At 60.4% G+C, this 20666-nt stretch overlaps 3 protein-coding genes across 9 annotated transcripts in view; 1 reads left to right on the top strand and 2 right to left on the bottom strand.

The window, feature by feature from the left end:
• LMOD1 (leiomodin 1) overlaps positions 1–1104 on the top strand; it is a 32504-nt gene extending 31400 nt beyond the window's left edge. Inside the window, exon 3 of the mRNA XM_032634095.1 lies at positions 366–1104. Coding sequence (XP_032489986.1) covers positions 366–392 — 27 coding nt within the window. The 3' untranslated portion in view covers positions 393–1104. The remainder of the gene's footprint in view (positions 1–365) is intronic.
• A 3757-nt stretch (positions 1105–4861) lies between these two features.
• Positions 4862–7778, bottom strand: SHISA4 (shisa family member 4). Its single transcript, XM_032634082.1, has 5 exons — positions 7625–7778; positions 7188–7359; positions 6327–6460; positions 5515–5682; positions 4862–5341 (listed from the first exon to the last, which is right to left on the bottom strand). Exons 1-5 carry the CDS (start codon positions 7695–7697, stop codon positions 5295–5297), a joined length of 594 nt encoding a protein of 197 aa, XP_032489973.1. The 5' UTR covers positions 7698–7778; the 3' UTR covers positions 4862–5294.
• A 10586-nt stretch (positions 7779–18364) lies between these two features.
• IPO9 (importin 9) overlaps positions 18365–20666 on the bottom strand; it is a 46073-nt gene continuing 43771 nt past the window's right edge. For 3 of the 7 annotated variants that reach the window (XM_032628982.1, XM_032628993.1, XM_032628972.1), the window contains exons 21-24: positions 20315–20437; positions 19869–19976; positions 19651–19727; positions 18502–19313 (exon numbers count right to left, since the gene is read on the bottom strand). In XM_032628982.1, the coding sequence (XP_032484873.1) occupies positions 19203–19313; positions 19651–19727; positions 19869–19976; positions 20315–20437 (419 nt within the window). In that variant the 3' untranslated portion in view covers positions 18502–19202. Of the gene's footprint in view, positions 19314–19650; positions 19728–19868; positions 19977–20314; positions 20438–20666 lie in introns of all 7 variants that reach the window. The other 4 variants (XM_032628964.1, XM_032629016.1, XM_032629002.1 and 1 more) reach the window with 3 other exon arrangements.

Genomic DNA, 20666 nt, shown 5'->3' with positions numbered 1-20666 from the left:
GTCTTTGTTTTCCTAATTCCCTCTCAGGACCAGCCAAGCCCTACAGGTCAGTTTATCCCAAAGGTCTTTGGGAAGCACTCGGTCCCTGGAGACCCTGCTTCTCAAGGCTCGGCCTCCCTGGGTGGTAGAGTCTCGGTCCTCTGCCCGGCTGACCCCACCCCTACATGGTCACTCCTGAGACACTGCACAACCTCGACTGTAACTCCAGGGTCATTCGATGGCATCCGGTTTTCACAGAAAAGGGGAAGGGCTCCCTCTGTCCACACGTCATCTCTTTGTGAGCCCAGCAGGAAAGGAAGTGAGAGGGATTCCAGAGGCCCCCGCTGGGTTCCCTCCTCTAAACTGGCTCTGCTCTGCCCGGACAGGTGGAGGTGCCCAAGCTGCTGCAGTAGGACCGGGCTGCAGGCGCCATCCGCGACGCCACGCCTGCCCAGGCCCCGCTTCCCAGGGCCGCACAGACCCCGCCCGCCACGCCGGCTGACCTGCCCTGGACGTCCCTGCCCTGCCATGGGAGAGCTGGAGGCCTGGGCCAGCTCCGGGAAGGATGCCTTCTCTCCTTGCTTTCCTTTTCTTGTCTCTGAGGCTCTCCACAAATGTCTCATACCTGGAGCTGAGGTTTCTGGACAAGAAGAGTCCTTTCAGCACGTGACCGAGAAGACGGCACGCCTGGGGCCCATGCGGCTGGCAAGCTGCCAAAGTCCTAGGATCCAGGAACGATGTCTCCCAGGGACCATGTGACCCGCCCGGCCCCACTGCCCCGCTAGGGCCAGGATTCAGGCCTCTGAGGAGCCCTTGGGGCAAGGCCGCTGGGCTGCTGGCTCTCTGTGTGGGGCAAGCCTGGAAGACTGGAGGGCCAAGGGCCCAGGGAAGAGGGAGGAGGGGCTGAGGACACCCCCAAGCCCCTCCCAGCTAATCAGAGGACATGGCAGGGGCAGCAAGCCTCGGGGGAGTGGGCTCCAGACATGAGGAGAGGACAGACAGCAGCTGGACCTGAAGGTTTGATGCCAAAGCAGACATTGCCTCACACCCACCTGCTGCTGTATAAATAGCTGTGTATCTGTTTTTCCATAAGATTTTGATAATATATACGAGCCTTTAGCTGTGCTTGGCTGTGCTCACCTCTGTGCTGTCCTGAGGGTCCCGATACTCACCTGGGCTCCCTGGAGGGCTCCAGAAACTCAGGTTCCCTGCCATGCCTCCCCAGGTTGCCACACACAAGCCCCCATCCGCAGAAAGCAGAGCGTAAGGGAAAGACTCAGACGGGGTGGGGGGACTCCCGCTGGCCCGCCGTCCAGGCCCTGGGGTCATTGAGCAGAGCCGCCGTCGAGGTGGCAGGCAGAGGGCAGCGCAGGGCGCTGGGATGACTATGTTAGGCGCGTTCTGGATGCTCCTTCGCGACCCTTCCTAACCGCGGGCTCCAGCCATCTCCTCCCAGCAGCCCCAGGCCGCTGGGGAGCAGTGCCCGCACCGCTGTGCCCCCTCTGCCCCACGCCCTCCATCCCCGACATAGCAAAGGCATCTCTCGGGTTTGATCGGCTAAAGGAGCTGCACCCCTGTCGCTGTGGAACTGCCACCTGGGTGTGGGTCAGATGTAGGCTTTCTTGCAGCTTGCCGTCTGCAGGGCGGAGGTGGGGCGTCCCTGCGCCGAAGCGGGACCCCTGAGCTAGGTCTGGCCAGAAACAGAGCGCAGCCTGGTCCCGGAAGCAGAGAGCTCAGATCCCTGGGCGCACCCTGCCCCCTCCCCCCACCCACGCGCCTGTCCCCCAGAAACCCAACCGAGGCCGGGCCGGAGGGGGACACACTGCCGCCCCCAAGCTAAGCGCAGCAAGTCTGCGGGCCGAGGCTGCAGCTCTGCGAGCCGGACCGACGTCACCTCCGCGTCGCAGACAAAGCCTGGCCCAGAGAGTGTGACACGGGCCGCGACCACTCAGCTCGTCAGGATCCCGAGCTCCGCCCCGAGCTGCTCCTGGTGACGCCCCCTCCCGGCACCGACAAGGGCAGGTGAAGGGGCTCAGGTGGCCTAAGCGACCCCGCCCGCCGGGGTCCAGGTCCTAGAGCTCCAGCTGGACCTGTCGCTTTAGGGCGTGACACACTTAACTCAAGGTTAGCCGACAGAAGATCAGCTTCTGCTGTTCCTGGGCCGCCAAGGGCACCGCCCTCCCCCTCCCCTCCCCCCCTCCGCTCCGCTGTGGCCTCCGCAGGCCGATGACGTCATCCCCTCCGAGCCTGGGTTGGGGGCGCAGCGCCACCTGGCGGACAGCGCGGCCCCGGGCCTTCTGCCGCGCAGCGTTCCGAGCCCGGAGGGTGGACAGCTGGACCTGGCGAGGCCCAACTGCTGGGAGGCCTGGGGTCGGGGGGGGGGGGGGGGGGGGGGGAGCGGCGATCGGGAGCGTCCTCGGGGCGCGGGTGCTCTGGGATCAGCTGAATTGAGGGGAGGGGTTGCAAGGCGGGGCAAACGACCTGACAGCTAATGGATCCGTATTCAAACCCAGGTTTCCTGCCGACTTGGACCAGGAGGCTCCCCCAGGGCCCTCCGGCCGCCGCACTCTCTCCCCCACCCCGTCCAGGGGTCCATCTGAGACTCTGGCCCCAGGCCCTGCCCGCAGGAAAAGTGCCCCCCTCCCCCATCCCCTCCCCGTCCCCTCGCCGGGCCTGGGGGTTGTGTGTACAAGCTGGGGCCCAGGCCCTGGAGGCACCGGGCCTGCAGGCAGGGCTATTCGGCCCACTTCCTGTCGTAGGAGGCCCAGGCCGGGCGTCAGGACCAAGGCCACTCAGGTGGCTTCTGTAAGGAGCATAAGATCCGAACATGGGTCACCCACCAAGATCACCCAGCCTGGCTAGGCGTGTGCCAGCTGCCTGCTGGGGAGGGCGGGGGAGGGAGACAGGCTGCTGGCCTGGGGAGGGTCCCCCTCAGCCGCCTTGCCCGTTTTCTACCTGCCCTACCTGGCCACGCACCTTCCCCCCACCCCTCGGCCCCCTTCTGCAGGCCTCACCCCCTCCTTTATCCCACCCGCCCTCCAGCTTTCCCCTTGCCCCACCAGCGCTCCCCTTTCCTGCTGACCTCTGGCTCCTGGCCTGACTGTATTCCAAGTACCTGGGCCCTAGCCCTCTCCCACTCTGCCTGCGCGGGGCTCAGCTTGCCCAGCACCACAGCATTCCCCACAGTGCAGGCCGGCGGGCTTCGTGTAAGAGGCCACCTTTCCCCATCTCGGCTTCCCACACCTCCCCTCAGGGTCCCCGCCGGTCCCTCCCAGGCTAGCAGGACCGCACTTTTGCTCGATCCCTGAGGATCACGGCTCCTCCCACCCCCACCCCCACCCCCCACGTTGTAGGGTGTCTGCCGGTTTTCCGGGGTGCTGGTGCAGGGGCAGCCGTGCCCCGTCCCCGGGTGAGGAGCTGGGCCACAGAGGACGTGGCACTTTTGGAGACAGGGTGCTGTCTTGTTTTTAAAACTAGAGAACATGAGGGGGCCCTCCTCTCTGCTCCCCACGTGTGGAAGCTGCACTCTTGTCACGGTCTCCCCTTTTCTGAGAATTCTCTTATTTTCAGGGCTCTGTAGAGTTAATTGACTGGAAGTGTTGGGGGCAGCGCCCCGGGAGGCAGCTCTGATTGGGATAAACTTGACTCCCCTCCCAGACAACAGAGCAATTTTTAATTGGCCCCAGGCTGTTGACATAAGGATAATTAGTTCTGACCAGCACGGCCTTGCTTCATTTACAGGTCATTTCTTAGGGAAACTCAGAAATCTTATCCTGCAAACCTCCTCCACCTCCCAGCTTCAGGAGAGAGGAGGACGGTCCGAACCTTGGAGTGACCTGGTGACCGCCTCTCCCAGTGTGTGATGGCAGAACCTGCGACCGGAAGCCAGGACACTCGCGGCCCCTCCCACCTCTCTGCCCCATCCTCAAGGAAAAGGTGGACTTGCAGTTGTGGTCCCAGCTCTGGCCCCAGCAGCCCTAGCTTCCCCTCCATCTGGGTCAGGTCCAGGGACAGAGGTCTGACCCTGGCCCCAAAGAGGCTGGCCCAGGAGCTCCCCGCCTGGGCTGTGTGACAAGAGCCTCCAGTGGGCCCCGGGCATGGTTAGCACAATGGCCATCCAGACGAGGCTGCCGGGGCCCAGAGGCCTGAGGAAACCGGAGGGCAAGCAGGTTGCAGTGGGGCTGGAGGACCGCAGATGGAGGGGAGGGGGCTGAGCCGAGGGGCTTGGTGAGGGGGAGATGGCGGATTGGGTGGCTTCCCAAGCTGAGTTGGCACTTTTCCCACTTGAATTAAAATCTGGCCCACGTCTTCGGGAGGCGAGGTCAGGGGGGTGGGGGAGGGGACCTGCCTGGCCCAGTAGAGACACACAGAATTGGGCCTGGGGGCCTCGTGCCTTGGGCTCCCCTGGTGCTCCAAGGCAGCTGACAGCACCTGCCCAGGCTGCCTCCTCTGATGGGGAAGGGCAGACCTGACCAAGCTTCCTGTACACGGTTCACCCTCAGGACAGCCCCGAGGCAGCGTCTGCATTCTACAGATGAGGACGCTGAGACCCGGCAACCTCGGGAGACACAGACACACCCAGGTTCGACGGGGGCGGGGCCCGAGTGTGAGTCCAAGTGTACCGAATAGGGGCAGGGGCCCTTGTGCGGCGGTGGTGCCTCACTCGCCGGCCCCTCGTGGGGAATCTGTAACCAACCAACGAGCACCCTCTTCCCCGCAGTGGCAAGATCCGCCTCCCGGCTCTGGGAACCAGCCTGAGGAGCCCTCAGCCTGGGGGCTTCTGCCTGTGCTCCAGCCCTGGCACCCGCCCTCCCCTGCTTCGGGGCTGCGGGGCTGCCGGCAGAGCCAGGAAGTTGTGCGTGGCCCAATGACACAACCCACGTGACACGTCATTACAGCTTTAATCCAGCAGCCGGGGCACGGCCCGTGGGGGCGCCAGCAGGAGGGCTTCTGCCCACGGCCGGTGGAGCCCCCTCAGCCCACGGCGGGCAAACAGGAGCAGCCCAGCCTTCCCGGCTGGCGTCCTGGGAGGAGAAGGGACTAAAAGAAAGCAGGGGCTGTGACCCAGGCTTTCCTGTCCTTCCCCCGCCCCGGATAAAAATAGTCCACGCGTCCCAGGCCCTCCCCACCCACCCCTCATTCACGGCCAAGTTCCAGCTCAGCTCCTGTTGCTCTCCCTGGGGCTCTGCTCCCAGAAGGTCTCAGGGCGTGGCTTGGTCTGGGGCCTGGCAAGCAGAGGACCCTGCCCACCCCCGGGCCGCATGAAGGTTCAGGAGGGGGCATCCCTGAGGGACGGCAGAGACGCAGCTGGCTGCTCAGGCTCCCGGGTAGGAGGGCTGGGGTGGCATATATGGGGGAGGAGCTGCAAGCCAAGGAGACAGGGTGAGGGTCACGACGGCACGGGAGGGCGCAAGGGAGCCCCTGGCCGCAGGGCCACGCAGGACCCACGGGGCCGAGGCAGCCTGGAGGTCTGGGAGAAGGACTCGGGTTGTGAGGGGGCGGGGGCGGGCAGGTGGGAGCAAAGGGCTCACTTACCTGCAGGGTTGTAGACAGGGGGCCCCGCCGGGTAGAGTGGATACTGGGGTGCAGGACCACTAGGTGGGTACATGAAGCCAGGCTGTGGGGCCGCAGGGCCAGCTTTGGGGTCCTGGGGGTACGGGTACACCGGCTGCACTGGGATGCCTGTCATTGGGATCTCCTGGCCTAGTTGGGGGCCAAGGACCAGTATTCAGAGCCCTGCCTCCATGGGAAGCCACCTCCTCCGGCCCGGGAGGCCCTGCCGCCTCTGCTCCCAGACCCTGCTCGGCCGAGTCCAGCAGGGAGCCTGCGGGTGGCCCCCGCTGGTCGGTCTGGGTTCGGCGGTTTGCTCCCTCAGGGGGTTTCAGAGACCTCCTGGGCCAGAGAGCACGGCCTGGGGAACGCCTTACCTGGGCAAGGAGATGGCCGCTGTGGGGCTGGGATCTTGTAGCCTAGCAGAGCTGCCCCCAACGGGGGTCCCCCCACACGGATCCCCCGCCCGGGCGGGAGTCACCGTGCCCACGCCCGCCGGTCTGGGCTCAGGTGCAGTCACACACCAAGTCAGGCGCACGTCCTCGAGCACGCACGGAGCGCACCGACGACGTTCACGCTCCAGGCCCCACCCCAAGCGCTTCCTACGAGCCTCGAGCATGCGCACACCCAGGGCACACACGTGGATGACGGCGAGCGGTGCGGCGCGCTCGCGCATACCAGGCCAGCGTTCACACAGGCCCCTGGACGCTCCTGTTCCCGGGGTTACGTGCTGGCAAGTGTGTGTCTGGAAGCTCACCCCCGTGGGTCTCAGCCTGGCCCGTCCCACGCGGACGCACCTTCAAATGGGCTCTGCAGCTGCTGGCGCCGGCGGTACAGGTAGCAGCAGGAACAGAGGAAGCAGCAGATGGTGATGGCGACCACGGCCACGAAGAGGATCACGGCGGAGGCGATGCCCGCGATGGTCTTGGGACTTAGACAAAGAACAGGTCCCCTCACCTTCCAACCTCAAGGGCGGGATCCTCACCACGCCGACAGTAACACTGGGCTCGGACCCCTGGCCGGCGGGGGGCCACCACAAACCGAGATGTGGGTCTCCCGGTGGGGCTGTGCCCGACTGGTGTGGGTAGATCTTAGGGGACCACGCTTCCCGGAAGGCCAGGCAGCCCGCTGGCCAGAGAGTGGCCGGCGGAGATGTGGAGTGTGTGCCCCCGTCCATGACTTAACTGGTTAGACTCTATCCAGCACGGGAGCCCTGAAAGCCCCCTGGGAGATGATCCAGAGCTGTTTTCTCAGATCCCTCTTTAATCACAGTCTCCCTATACCTGTTCTATATGTCAGCGTCCCCTCCAATAAGAAGTTTGAAAACCACTCATTGTGTCCCCCCCTTTTCATAGAGAGGAAACAGTGGCCCACCCGGGACACGTCCTCCCCAAGATCATGCAGCTGGTGAGCAGAAGACCTGGGAATCAGACCCCGTCTCCCACCTTCCGGCCAGAGCTCCACTGCGCCCGGGTGCGCAGGCCCGGAGCGAGGGGAGGGCTCGGCCCAGCCAGCGGTGACCACATGACGGTAACTAGCCAGCCCCTCCTGGAACTCCCCAGCCCCGGCGCTACAGCCCCGCTTCGTGCCCAAGCCGGAGCCCTGGGTGTGGGCGAAGGATGTGGAGGCGGACAAGGAGGGAAGGGGCCGGAGCCCACCTGAAGGCCAGGCAGTGCTTCTGCTGCCTCTCGGTGATAAGCAAGGTCAGGTCCCGGCAGCAGTACCGATGGTAGCAGGTCCCGCAGCAGAAGGTGAAGAACTCGCAGTTGAAGCCCGGATGCCAGGAGCCATTCCGGTCCAGGTACCACAGGCAGTCCTCGCCGGCCAGCGCTGCGGGCACGGACGGGGGTACCCGGTGGCCGCCCAGCCCCACTCCCACTCCCCGGAGCTCCACCCTGGCCCCTGCGCCCAGAGGCCTCTGCCCGGAGCGGCCCCTGGGGTCGGCCCCACGCCCGGCACCCGCCGCCCTCCCCTCCCGCGGACCCCGCAACGCCGGGGCGCGGACTCCCCCAGGGTCTCCGGGGCGCGGGCTCTCCCAGGGTCTCCGGGACCGCGCGCAGAGACCTCTCCCGCGCCCCCGGCCCCCGGCCCTTACCCAGGGGCGCCCCCAGCACCAGGAGCGCGATCGCGGCGAGCGGCGCGGCCCCGCGGAGCCCGGCGGGCGGCATGGCGGGGCGCGGGGAGCGGCGCGGGGCGCGCAGGACGACGCCGGCCGCCCAGCTCCGCGGGGCCAGCGCGCCCGCCGGCTCCTCTCCGCCTACTCTGGGCGGGGCTCGGCCGGTCTGCGCTGACCCTGCCCCCGCGCCCCGCCCGTCCGGGCTCCGCCCAGGACACGCCCAGGACACGCCCCGAGCGGGCTCCTCCTTCCAAGTCCCCCCCCGGGACCAGTGGCTGCTGGGCGCTGCGGCCGGCGGGGCCCGCCCCCTGCCTCGGCCCAATCGGCGTCCCGGCCCCCAGAAGCCCGGATCCTGGTGCCACCTCCGAGTGCTCCGGCGCAGCGGCCAACCCTGACCTTCCCTGTGCGGGACCTCCTCTGCCCCAGTCCAGCCCGGGACATCCTGCGGCGGCGAGAGGAGAGCGAGGAGGCGGGGGTCACCCCGCCCCCACCAGAACACAGGCGCCCATTGAGAGGCAGCTCAGAGCAGCTTTGTCCCCGCCGGGCCCACAGGCCTGGACCCTGCCAGCTGCGCTGGCTCCCTGAGTGGCCCCTTCCCCCTCCGAGTGGACAGCCCTGGCATGCGCCAGCCTTATGGCCTCACCAGTCCGGATGGGAGGCAGCTGGGGCCACCTGGGGACCATCCAGTCCGACACCCTTGACAGTGAAAACCCCTTTCTTCACAAAGCAGCCCCGCAGAAATACTGCAGTAGCCAGAGAGCATAGGGAGGCCCTGCCCCCCACTCCCATAGGGAGTCATCAATCTCCTTGCAAATTTGTACCGAGTATTGCTAGCTGTGCCCCTGCTCCAGGGGCTCCCTGACCAGGAACATGCAGGGGACCAAGCTGTGGGAAAAATTCAAAGCTTCTCTTAGCTCCTCTGTGTGCATCCTTCAGGGCACTCAGACAGGCCCCTCATTTGGGGCTCCCCGGAATCCCACGAGCGAAACTAAGCTCACTGGTGGTATCAGTCCGTTTTACAGACAGAGATTTCTAGGATTCAAGGGTGTTAAAGGGTTTGTTCAAGGTAATAGAGCCAGTAAGTGGCAGGGGCATTCTAAATCCAGCTTGCTTCGCCTACTGAGTGGGAGAAGGTGTTTGCAAATGATGTATCTGATAAGGGTCAAAATCCAAAATATACAAAGAGCTCATACAACTCAACATAAAAGAAAATAGATTAAAAAAATGGGCAGAGGACCTGAATAGACATTTTTCCAAAGAAGACATACAGATGGCCAATAGGTACATGAAAAGATGCTCAACATCATTAATCATCAGAGAAATACAATTCAAAACCACAGTGAGATGTCACCTCATACCTGTCAGAATGACTGTCATCAAAAATACAACAAATAACAAATTTGTTGGTGAGGGTGTGGAGAAAAGGGAACACTTGTACACTGTTGGTGGGAATGAAAATTGGTGCGGCCACTGTCGAAAACAGTATGGAGATTCCAAAAAATAAAAAATAGAACTACCATACGATTCAGCAATTCCATTCCTGGGTATTTACCTGAAGAAAGTGAAAACACTAATTTGAAAAGATTTATGCATCCTTGTGTTCATTGCAGCATTATTCACAACAGCCAAGATATGGAAGCAACCTAAGTGTCCATCGACAGATGAATGGATATACAAGATGTGGTGTATTCCTACAAATGACTACTACTCAGCCATAAAAAAGAATGGAATTTTGCCATTTACAGCAACATGGCTGGACCTGGAGGGTATTATCCTAAGTTAAATAAGTCAGAGAAAGACAAATACTGTATGATGTCCCATATGTGGAATCTAAAAAAACAAAACAAATGAACAAACATAAAACAAAAACAGAGTTATAGATGCAGAGGACAAACAGTGGTTGCCAGAGGGGAGGGGGCTTGGGGAGAGGAAAGAAAGAGGTGAGGGAGATTAGGAGGCACAGACTTCAAGTTACAAAGTAGAGTCACAGGGATGAGGAATATGGTGTGAGAACTATAGCCAACAGCTCTGTAATATCTTTGTATGGTAGCAGATGTAACTAGACTTATCATGGTGATCATCTTGGAACGTATAGAGATATTGAATCAGGACTTCCCTGGTGGCGCAGTGGTTAAGAATCCACCTGCCAATGTAGGGGACACGGGTTCGAGCCCTGGTCCGGGAAGATCCCACATGCCGTGGAGCAACTAAGCCCATGAGCCACAGCTACTGAAGCCTGCGTGCTGCAACTACTGAAGCCCACGCGCCTAGAGCCCGTGCTCTGCAACGAGAGGCCACCTCAATGAGAAGTCCGCACACGGCAACGAAGAGTAGCCCCCGCTCGCCACAACTAGAGAAAGCCCGTGCCCAGCAACGAAGACCCAACGCAGCCAAAAATAAATTAACTTAAAGAAAAGTAATAAAATAATGCTTTAAAAAAAAAAGAAATATTCAATCACTATGTTGTGAACAGGAACTAACAGTGTTGTAGGTCAATTATGGACAACCAAACAAACTCATAGAAAGAGATCAGATTTGTGGTCACCAGAGGAGGGGGGAGTTGGATGAAGAGTCAAAGGGTACAGACTCCCAGTTGTAAGATACTAAGCCCTCGGGCTGTAATGTATAGCAGGATCAACATAACGAATACGGCTGTAGGTTATACGAGAAAGCCGTCGAGGGGCTAAAGTCTGAGTTCTCATCACAAGGGTCCAGCAATCCAAGTGGCTCCCATGCCCAACAGCAGACAGCCAGTCTCTCCAGTGTCCTGGGCGTGGAAGACCCAACAGAATCTAAACAGGTTAGGGAAGGGCAGCCAAAGAAGGCGCTGCCCTGTCCTGGGCCCCTGTGGGCGCTGGCACCCCACCAGGAGAGTGGAAGTGAGGAGAGGGTCGGCTCCTGCCCCAGGAAGCGGCTGGTAGTCTGATGGGGGCGGGGCGGGGGGCAGCGTACATCTGTCCTGACGCAGAAGCCGTGAAAAATGCCACAGAGACGGATGTATGGAGAGAGTTCCCAGGTCCTCACGCCTGACGGTGTGTCCATTCCCAGACCACAGGCTCTGTGAGTGTGGGGACCATAGGGCCCTGTGCTCCCTGTGACCCCTCCCGCCCCAGCCCTCACTGCGGGGGCTGCCCCGTGGTTGCTGAGTGACTCTCAGATGAAGGGCTGTCTCTTTCCTGCCCCAGCTGCGCGCCGACGTGCTCTCAGAGCCCATTTGTTGGAGCTCCTCTTCAGCATCCCTTCTTTCCGTGTCTTTATTTCTTCCTTCCTTAGGAAGCAAGATCTTAAATCTCTCCTATTAAAACGAAATAAAGCAAAGCAAAACAAAACCTCATGTTTCCCCAAACTCATCCCTTTCTAGCTATTTCCCTGCTTTTCTCCAAGTAGTTCTCCTCAAAGTTTACACCCCTGGTTCCTGCTCATCAGGACACCCAGCTCTCAGCTACATCAGTGATTTTTGGTTTTTTTTCAATTTTTACTTTTTGGCTGCGTTGGGTGTTCGTTGCTGCGCGCGGGCTTCTCACTGTGCTGGCTTCTCTTGTTGTGGAGCACGGGCTCTAGAGCGCAGGCTCAGTAACTGTGGCGCACGGATTTAGTTGCTCCGCGGCACACAGGATCTTCCCGGACCAGGGCTCGAACCCGTGTCCCCTGCATTGGCAGGCGGATTCTTAACCACTGTGCCACCAGGGAAGTCCGACATCAGTGATTTTCTAATTGCAAAATTCTAGGAAAACTTTTCAGTGCAGGGGATGAGAGGTGACTGGACAAGGGCAGAGGGTGAGGAAGGGGCCGCGGGCAGGCCAGAGGCGAGAACAGCTAGCCATGGGAGGGCTGGCGCTTCTCAGCAGGGGGTGCTGGAGCCTGAAGGCGGGGAGCTAAGGCCCCAGAGTTAAGGCCAGCCCTGTGGCCGTGACCGACCTGGACCTACGCGTTGAGCCAGGTCTCCGGGCTGGGAGGGAGTGAGGAAGAGGCTTGGGTGGGAAAGCTGGGGGCCCTGGAAGGTGGTTGTGCAGACAGATATTTAGGCCTGGAGGGGCTTCCCCAGACCTTCTGCAGGCAAGAGCACGTGGGAGCATGGTCCCCTCAACAAGCTGGCCTCCCGGCCCCCAGTGAGCGGGACAGACACTTTCCTGGACCTGAGGAGGCAGAGTGCGTTGAGTGTGATGATAATGGCAATACTAACAGCTAACTCTGCAAGTGAGTTAGAAACCGTGCACCTCAGACTGGGACTAGAACCCACATGCTGGGACTCAGACCCGGCCAAAACCCAGTCTTCCAACTGAGATCACACACCTGGTTTTAGAACTTCATGAAGCTCAGGTTCTTGATGTCTCGTTGCAGAAAGAATTCAGTGAGAGAGAAAGTGATAGGTAAGAAGTGGATTTATTTAGAGAGAAGCGCACTCCACAGAAAGAGCGGGCCATCTCAGAAGGCGAGAAAGGCAGCAGGGGCTGGGGCTGTCAGCTTTTATAGGGGTGGGTAATTTCATAGGCTAATGAGTGGGAGGGGTATTCCAGCTATTTCAGGAAGGGGCGGGGATTTCCAGGAATGGGGCCACCGCCCACTTTTTGATCCTTCCGGTCGGCCTTGGAACTGTCATGGCACCTGTGGGCGTGTCGTTCAGCCTGCTGATGTGTTACAGTGAGCGTATCCTGGGGCTCACGGTCTAGTGGAAGTCCACTCGTCCGCCATCTGGGACCCACTCGGCTCTAATCAGTTTATGTCGTGTCCTCGGGCTACGTCATTCTTTCAAAGGTTGTGCCCTGCCCCCTTCCCTCCTGTTTCAAGTTTGTCCCATTGTACAGATGAGGAAACTTGGGTTGGAAGTTAATTTTCCCAGCTCACGGTGGGGCTGGGATTTAGAATTGACTTTTGTGACTTCAAAGCCCAGGCCTTTCCACTTCACCTCCTGCCTCTCCTTGAACGTGTGTAAAATGCTCCGTGCCGGGCCAGAGCAGTATTTGGGGAGACCTTGGTGCGGTGCGCAGCCCTTATCCCCAGCACTCTGTGTGGGAAGCAGGGGCAGCGGCGGGGGGAGGGCAGGGCAAGCCCGTGACCCAGTTTGGGCTTGGCCCGGGGCTGTGGCAGTACTCTGCTGACTCATCCCACCGTGGGGCAATGACCAGGGCCTCCTCCCCGCTGCTTGACGCTCCTCTTCAAATCAGAGCAGACTGACCTGGGCATCCCCGAGGCCCCCCTTACCTCCCCAGGCCCGGGGCCCTGGGGCCTCCACTCCAGAGGTTCCTGCCCCTCCCGACCGCCTAGCCCATGGTCCAAGCTGAGCCATCTTGAGATCAGAGTGACTCCCTTCCCTCCTTCCCTCGCCTCTGGGCAGTCAGGCTCTTCTTCAGGAGAGCCCTGCGGGCACACTGCCCTCCTCCACCCCGCGGGCCTCTTGTCCACCCAGCTCCTCCAGAGAGGTCATTACACCGTTTTGCCTGCCTGATGTAATCTCATTGCACTGAAGGAAGAGTTTCCTGGCTCCTCTGCCCCAGGATTAACACACATTTCTCCTTCATCAGGTTTTCCCTGGTGTCTAGCTTTTTATTTTTTTAATTAATTTATTTTTGGGTGCGCTGGGTCTTCGTTGCAGTGCGCGGGCTTTTCATTGCGGTGGCTTCTCTTGTTGCGGAGCACAGGCTCTAGGTGAGCGGGCTTCAGTAGTTGTGGCTCGCGGGCTCTAGAGCGCAGGCTCAGTAGTTGCGGCTCACTGGCTTAGTTGCTCCGCGGCATGTGGGATCTTCCGGGACCAGGGCTCGAACCCGTGTCCCCTGCATTGGCAGGCGGATTCTTAACCACTGCGCCACCAGGGAAGCCCCAAGCTTGACTCTTGCTGTAAACGGAACGCTGCCTCGTGTATTTGTCCTCTTGGTGGGGGAGGGATGTGTGTGTGTGTGTGTGTGTGTGCAGGGGGCGGGGTGGGGGGGGGGGAGGTAATGGGGACGGGCCTCACCGCTGCTCCAGCTCCAGGTAGGAAGGAGCGCTCTTCTCTAGAGGGATTTTTGTCACTGCCTTTGGAGGGTTACCGCTCCCAGAATGCCGGGCTTCTGCTTCTTTGCAGAGTCCCAGGACAGTCTAGGCAGAACTTGGGCAGCCAGGGTCTCAGGAAAGCAGGCAGAGGTAGCCAGCCTGCCCTGGGTGGCTGTAGGAGCAGCAGAGGTCCAGGTCCGGCCAGCGGGGCAGACGGGGAGAGCCAGGTTGTCTTTAAATGGCACCTTACTCAGCCTGCAGCCCTGCCAGCTGGGCAGGGTGGGGCAGACAAGTGCTATTTTGGGACTGAGGGTAAGAGAGGAAGAAGGCTCCGCTGACAGCTCTCCTCTGTCCCCACTCCCTCTCCGGGGAAGGGCTCACTGACCCTTCCCACCTGGGGTCTGTTTTCAGCCTGACCCCACGTGGACCATCTGCGCAGATGCGAACGGCCGGTCTTCCTCGGCAAGACCGGCTGTGCGAGGGCAGCTCCAGGTGCTGAGAACGCACTGGGCTCGGTATTAGCCTAATCATGGCCCCCACGGTACCGGCGGTGAGGCAGCCCCGCAGTCAGAATCGCTGCGGGAGGCGTTCCTCGGACCGGGAGGTGGCGGCTGGGGATTCAGCAGCTCGTCCAAAGCGGCCCCAGGGGATGAACAGCCGAGCTGGGATGCAGGATTTAGAGTCCCCGCTCCGAACCACCGGCCAGGGCAGGGGCCCTGCTCTGCCACTTCCTGGCTCTGCGAACTGGAGAAACTGCCCAGCCCCTCTGGCCTCGGCTTCCGCGCTGTAAACGGACTAGGGTTCAGTCAGACCCACCAGAACCGCAGGTCAGCCGGCAGAGGCACGCTGGTCCTTCTCTCTCTATTCAGCGGAAAAAGGATTTGCTGGAGGTCACTGGCAGGTCACAGGCGGGGCCTGGGCGGAACTGGCCCTCCTACCGCAGCCGGTGAGCACGCGGCCCGGCAGGGGAGCCGGGCTGGGAACCAGGGGTGCAAGAAGGCCACGCTTCTTTCTTTCAGTCGAATGACATCAGACCGAATCTCTATCCTGCCAGCTGGTGGGGAGTTCAGTCTGTTGTCCCTATGGTTTGCCCCCCCTGCCAGGATCCCAAAAAGGTCCCGGGACCTCACACAGTGCAAACACGGGGGCGGGCTCTGCAGATGTGAGTTTGGGGGGCCTGCGAGTCCAGCGGCCTCGACTTAACGCGGCCCAGGCACAGGGACCTTCCGGGGAGCCCCGGTGCCCCGTGTCCAGCCCTCACATCTCCGGGTGCTCTGCCAGGATCAGGGCAGGGTCCTCACGACTCACGGGCCCGCGGACTTCTAGAAGCTCCCTTCCTGTCTTCTGGGACCCTTCCCCCTCTCTTCCTCCAAGACCCTGGGCCTAATCTCAGTTGATGCAACCTTTCAGTCAAGGATCCAGAAGCAGCTTATCCTCAAACAGTTCTGCCTTCCCCGTGCAAAAGCAGCTAAGGCAAGGAAGTGCAAAAACTCGGCTATGTTCCTGGAATAAGTGGAGAGAAAAAAACCTAGTGAAAGTAGATTAACACATCGATATTTTATAATGTCACGCAGACCAACATGGAAAAGCTCTGCTTAGCAGGTGGTAGGCAGGAGCCGCCGCCGCCGCCGCCTCCGTTTCTGTCCCCCGCACCCACAGCAGGACCCTCACAGAGCTGTCTTCCCAAAGGCTCACCAAGGCCCTAATTTAGGAGCAGCATCTGTGAAACTGAGTCACTCTAACCCAGTGAGTCAGGGAGACCGCCACACACAGCTCCCTGCGACTGCAGGGTGGGGAGGCAAGGGGCAGACGCCCCCGCCCAAGCCTGAGGGTCTTCAAGCCGGTCCTCTTGATGTGTAACCACAGCCCCGAGGCAGGTGTCAGTTCCCCGTTTCACAGAGAAGGAAACCGGGGACCGGAGGTTGTCGCTTGTCTCAGCCTCGTAATCGTGCATCTCTGGGCCTGTTTCATCCACCTGTAAACGGGGTGGACACAGCACCTACTCTGTAAGGTTAGAGCTGACCCTTGAACATGGGTCTGAATCGTGCGGGTCCGCTAAGACGTGGGTTTTTCCAACAGTAACTACTACAGGATCACCCTGTCCCTGGTTGGTTGAATCGCAAATACGGAGAACCGAGGGCCTCCTGTAAGTCCTAAGTGGGCTTCCGACGGCCCCTGACACCCTCCTCCCCGAGCCACGGTCAAGGATCCATGGCAGAGGGTCTAAACGAGATCAACAGGTGACACGTAGAGCAGCCCTGCATTCTGTGCTTCTGTACATCGGCAGCTGTCAGCCGCCCTGCAAGGGCAGCCTACCCCATCGCCATTAGCCATTCCCTTCGGGCAGTGGGCACTCAACCCAGAACCAATTTCTCTCGTAACATCCCCAGAGCCACCGCACTGTTTCTCATCCCCTACTAGACTGGCTCCTTGGGGAAGGGGCCAAGCCCCTTGCACCCGGCAATGGCCTTGCGTGTGAGAGAGGCTTGATGTTTGCTGAAACGCCATGGAAACAGAGGAGCCAGGAAATCGGCTGTGTTACCATCTCCTTAGTGGCCACGGGTCCGCCGGGTTAGTGTCTTCCACGGGACAGGCCTTTAACCTTCCAGAGCGATGTCCTGTCTGCCCAAGTCCCCCAGCCCTTCCAGCTTCTTTCCTCGACACGATCCAGGCCGTCCACCTGGCCTTCCCCTTGTAGACGGGCCTCCTCTGTCACAGAGTCCTCGTTGGGCACCAGACGGGACAGAGCACTCCAGGCCCGCTGCCAGGCACAGGACGCTCTGGGCGCTGTGCTGCGACCCCAGCCTTCGTCTGTACGGGGGTTTTGCAGAGACGCGTGAATAGCTCCTGGCATCACAGACACTCAGTACTGGCACGGTGCTTTGGAATCCTTGGCTTTTTTCATGGATGCTCTTGTCAGTCCTCATCTTTGAAAACCTTACACAGAGATTCTGCCCACTCTTTGCAGCTTGTAGAGATGTTTGGACCATATCTGAGGATAGGATCAGTGCCTCCCCCTCCGCCCTTGTCTAGGACCTATTTCTTCTGTAAATGGCCCCAAACCCTCTTCTGGAAAGTAAGGCATAAAAAAACCCTCATCAGCCACTTACATCAAAGGAGGGCTGAGGACAGAGTGCCCTGGGGCACACCATAAACCACCCGGTGGCTCAATCTGCAGAGAGCTGGTGGACAGTTACCCACTTTTGCTTTCCCAATGCTTTTGCTTTCACCGTGTCCAGATTTCACCTGGTACGTTAGTTATTAAGACCAGACACTGAGGCCAGTTTGACATCACTCGCCTTTACACTTTATCGTGCTTGCCTGAGTCACTGGCTGGCCCGTGCTCCCCAAGCAGCGGCTCGAAGGTCAGGGGCGTGTGCTCCTCGGCTTCCTTTCCCGCCTGTGCGCTTTCGTACCCGTGCGCTTCTCTCCACTGAGAGCTCTGTGAAGCCCTGGGCGAGGCCCTGGTGTCCTAGCCGCTGTTCTTCAGGGTCAGGGGACCTGAAGGATCTCAGAACAGCCAAGGGCTCTTATTCTCCAACGGTCTGACCTTGAACTCCAACTCCTTGCAAACAGGTTGCCACCCTTTCCATACTGGAGCTAGCTCTCTGGCCAAAAAGACAGACACAAAGGAGGAGCTAGCGAGTAACTTTTTGTCAGTTCCCCGGGCCTCCAGCAGGTCTTTTTCACCTCCTGCCCTGACAACATATGTAGTCTCTGAACTCTCTTCCTCAGGGATAGAATGGAAACGCCTAGCGGGAACCAGCTGTCGAGGTAAACGGGATACGTGTGTGAAAACGCTCTGGAAGCACGAGAAGTGCCTGCAGGCCGAGGGCTGCCTCTGCTCTCGCCCACAGCGCTAAGTCTGTGGGGCGGGGGTAGCCCCCCCACATGCTGCCGCGACCCTTTCCTTCAGGACTGAAGTTCTGAGGCCGGAGGCCCGGACCTCCCCAAAACCAGCGAGAGGAAAGCAGGAGGAAAGGGCCTTGCTGGAGGATCACTCCGGCACTGGATGCAGACGGGCTTCCTAGGGAGCAGGCCCGGCCACTGTGTGGGAGCCCCGCGCCTCCCGTGCTGCTGGCACGAGACCACTCCTTTGTGCCTATCCGGGACATCCTGGCCTGGTGGACCTTCAGCACCGAGCCCTGTCTTCAGACCTACAACCATGGGGCGAGTCTCTGAGCACCAGTGGCCAGACGTGCCGTCATCTCCCCAGAATCATGGGGGGAGGAGCAGTGGTCAGAGGCGGCATGAGCCGGGAACACACACACACCACCCCCCTCCCAGGCTTTCCACTGCAGGTGGGGGGCAGTGACCAGCAGGGACACCTAGCGGCAACAAGTCCCGAGGCTCCCAAGGCAGCCCCGCAGAATCAATGCCCATGGTGGGGGGGTGGTCTTTCCTTGAGAGAGTTAAATTCAGTTTATGTTCTATTTTCCCGCCGAGACCACCACCCTAAAGGAATACTCTGCAGCTATTACAAAATGGGGCGCTGGGTGTGGGCAGCACCAAAAAAGGGGCCGCCGGGCTAATGCACCTTCCTCCTCCTGATTTCTTATCCTCATTCACTTTTGAGCCCACCACAGACAATTCCCAACTAGGAGAACCAATCATTTCCTCTAGGTCAGCTAAAACACACAAGGGTGTCTACTACATGGCTCTACCTAAGCCTCTCCCCTCGTTTTGATTTTCCTTCGAAAAGGAACAGAAGGCAGAGGTGCTGAGACACCTTATACCATGCAGACTAAATTCATTTGTAAAGATTACTTTACTCTCCTAGAAAAATACACATTGCAAATTTGAGGGCTACAACTTACCCATCTTAGAGAATTCCTGAGGGAGAGGGGGAACCTCTGAATATCAGACTGTGTGGGGATGTGTGTGAGAGGCATGTTAAATATGGTTGGGTCAGGTGACCTTTTAAAAAAATCTGTTTTTCCCCCATTTTTTTTTTTTTTCTAAAAAAAGGAAAAACAAATTGCCACGTGTCTGGCTTATCCCGTGCGCGCACGTATACAGAGGAACAGCGTCGGGGAGGGGCTGTCATGCAACGAGGCAAAACCAACATGACCTCCTTCGACGGGGAGTCTCAGTGTTGCAGGAGGAACAGGGGTCCCTGGCGCTGCTTCCCCTCGCTCCTACGAGATCCAGCACGTCTGCGGTAGGGGGCAGAAAACACCACTGTCTCCCGAGGGTATTCCTATCTGAACACGTCAGATGTCCTGCGAAAGGAAACAGGTCCACTTTAGAGTATGAACGGGCGCGACTTCTGGTGCTCCTCAGGCGAGGCCAAATAATCCATGAACACGTAAAACCCTTCTGGGCGCTATGTTTCTGGCCCGGCCAGCAGAGGACTCTAGGAGCAGAGGTGGGCACAGCTGGGGACAAAAAGGTTCCAGAGACGGGCTTCTTCAGGGTACTTCGGGAAATGTCCTTTGTTCCAGCATTCCTAGGTGATGGCACTGGTGAGCCTGGTTTGTACTGTCAGTGTCACTCTGCAGAGGCCGCTCCCGGCCGAGAAGAAAGTGCATCTCAAGGCCAGCGAGGGCCGCAAAACGGTGTGCGTCGGGGCGGGAGGAGGACCCTTTCAGATGCCAATGGTCTGCAGAACCCGCCTCTCGTGGTCGTTGAGGTGGCCTGAGAACACCACGTAGCAGGGTTGCTGAGCAAACTGGCAGAGGAAGTCCGTGAGGTACGCCTGGAGGAACGAGGACGGAGGCGTCCCTGAGGGCGGGAACCACTGGCCTTCACACTAGTGCCAGTGCCCCAGGGACGCTTGCCCGTTCTTGGCTCTAGGGAAGGTTCAACCCAGAGACTGAATTCCACAGGGATTTCCCAAGACCACACCTTGCAACCCACCCCTAGGACACAGCCCCAGGAAGCTGGATTCCAGCACGGGGCAGGGCAGGAAGCCCCTGGGTGCAGAGTCCCCGCCCTCCCCCAGCCCTGCCCACCGGGCGAGACGAGGCCGAGGCCGAGCCGCAATGGTGCTGAGCCGCGGCTGCTGGCGAGACAGCGTCTCTGGACACCCTCACCTGCAGATCGACCTGATAGAGAGGGTCCTTCAGGGCATCAGGGTCGTCTTCCTCATCGTCCTCGTAGTACTCCTCCTCTGGAGAGACACCAAGCCAGGGAGGGTCAGGGCGCACAGGCCCCGGGGGCAGGCAGCGCCCACACGGCTGAGGGCAGGGGTACACAAGCCCACGGGACATTCCCGGGGCGCCCCGCTCTTGGTGCCGGCCTCGATGCTCACCGTATTTACTCGTGGCAAGAATATCGGACAAGAGCTGGCCCGCCAGGCCGTCCTCCTCGTCGTCGTCGTCGTCCTCCTCCTGGTCGTCCCACATGTCGCTGGAGTCATCTGCACGGGGCCGAGAAGCAGCTGCAGCACGCGCACGCGTCCCCCTCCCACACCCAGACCGGCCGGGACCCAGAAGCCCCGCGGGCCCGTGGCCGAGGACCAGGCCAGATCCCCCCACCGAGTCCGACTGGGAAAACTAAGCGTGCTGGTGGGGAGAGAACGGGCCGAGAGGCTCTTTGGAACCACCGGAGCCGGAAGCGCTGGCCTCCTGGCCACCCCCGAGGTGCTGCAGGCAGACCCTGGAGATCAGCCTGGGCCGTCGGGGACTCTGACAGCCAGCCGGCGATCTGTGAGCCCGGGGCCTGGCTGCCAACCCAGCCTCCAGAGAGGGCGGGCACCTTGGCTCCACTCTGCGGGGGCGGCCTGGCGCGCGGCGTTGGCCTCCGTGACGCTGGACAGCTCGCTGATGATCAGCTTCAGGATCTTGACCAGCAGGGGGACGCTGGTCCAGCGCTCAGGGTCTGGAAGGAGGAGGAGGCTCCACGTCCCACGGTCCCTGGGCCGCTGCCCCGCGAGGCAGTGCGCCACCCACCCCCTCCACTGCCCAGCCCGCACCCAGCCCTGAGGCACAACGGAAAATTAAATAGCTTCGTTCTGCGCCACGCTACAGGAGTTTAGAAGTCAGGAGAGATGAGAGATTTCAGGGACCAAAGGAGACAGGCTTTGCCAGTAAAAAAGCCTGCAAACCAG

Source organism: Phocoena sinus, chromosome 1 (assembly GCF_008692025.1).
Source record: "Phocoena sinus isolate mPhoSin1 chromosome 1, mPhoSin1.pri, whole genome shotgun sequence".
Taxonomy (NCBI): Eukaryota; Metazoa; Chordata; class Mammalia; order Artiodactyla; family Phocoenidae; genus Phocoena; species Phocoena sinus.
This window is presented reverse-complemented; position numbering and strand designations above follow the sequence as displayed.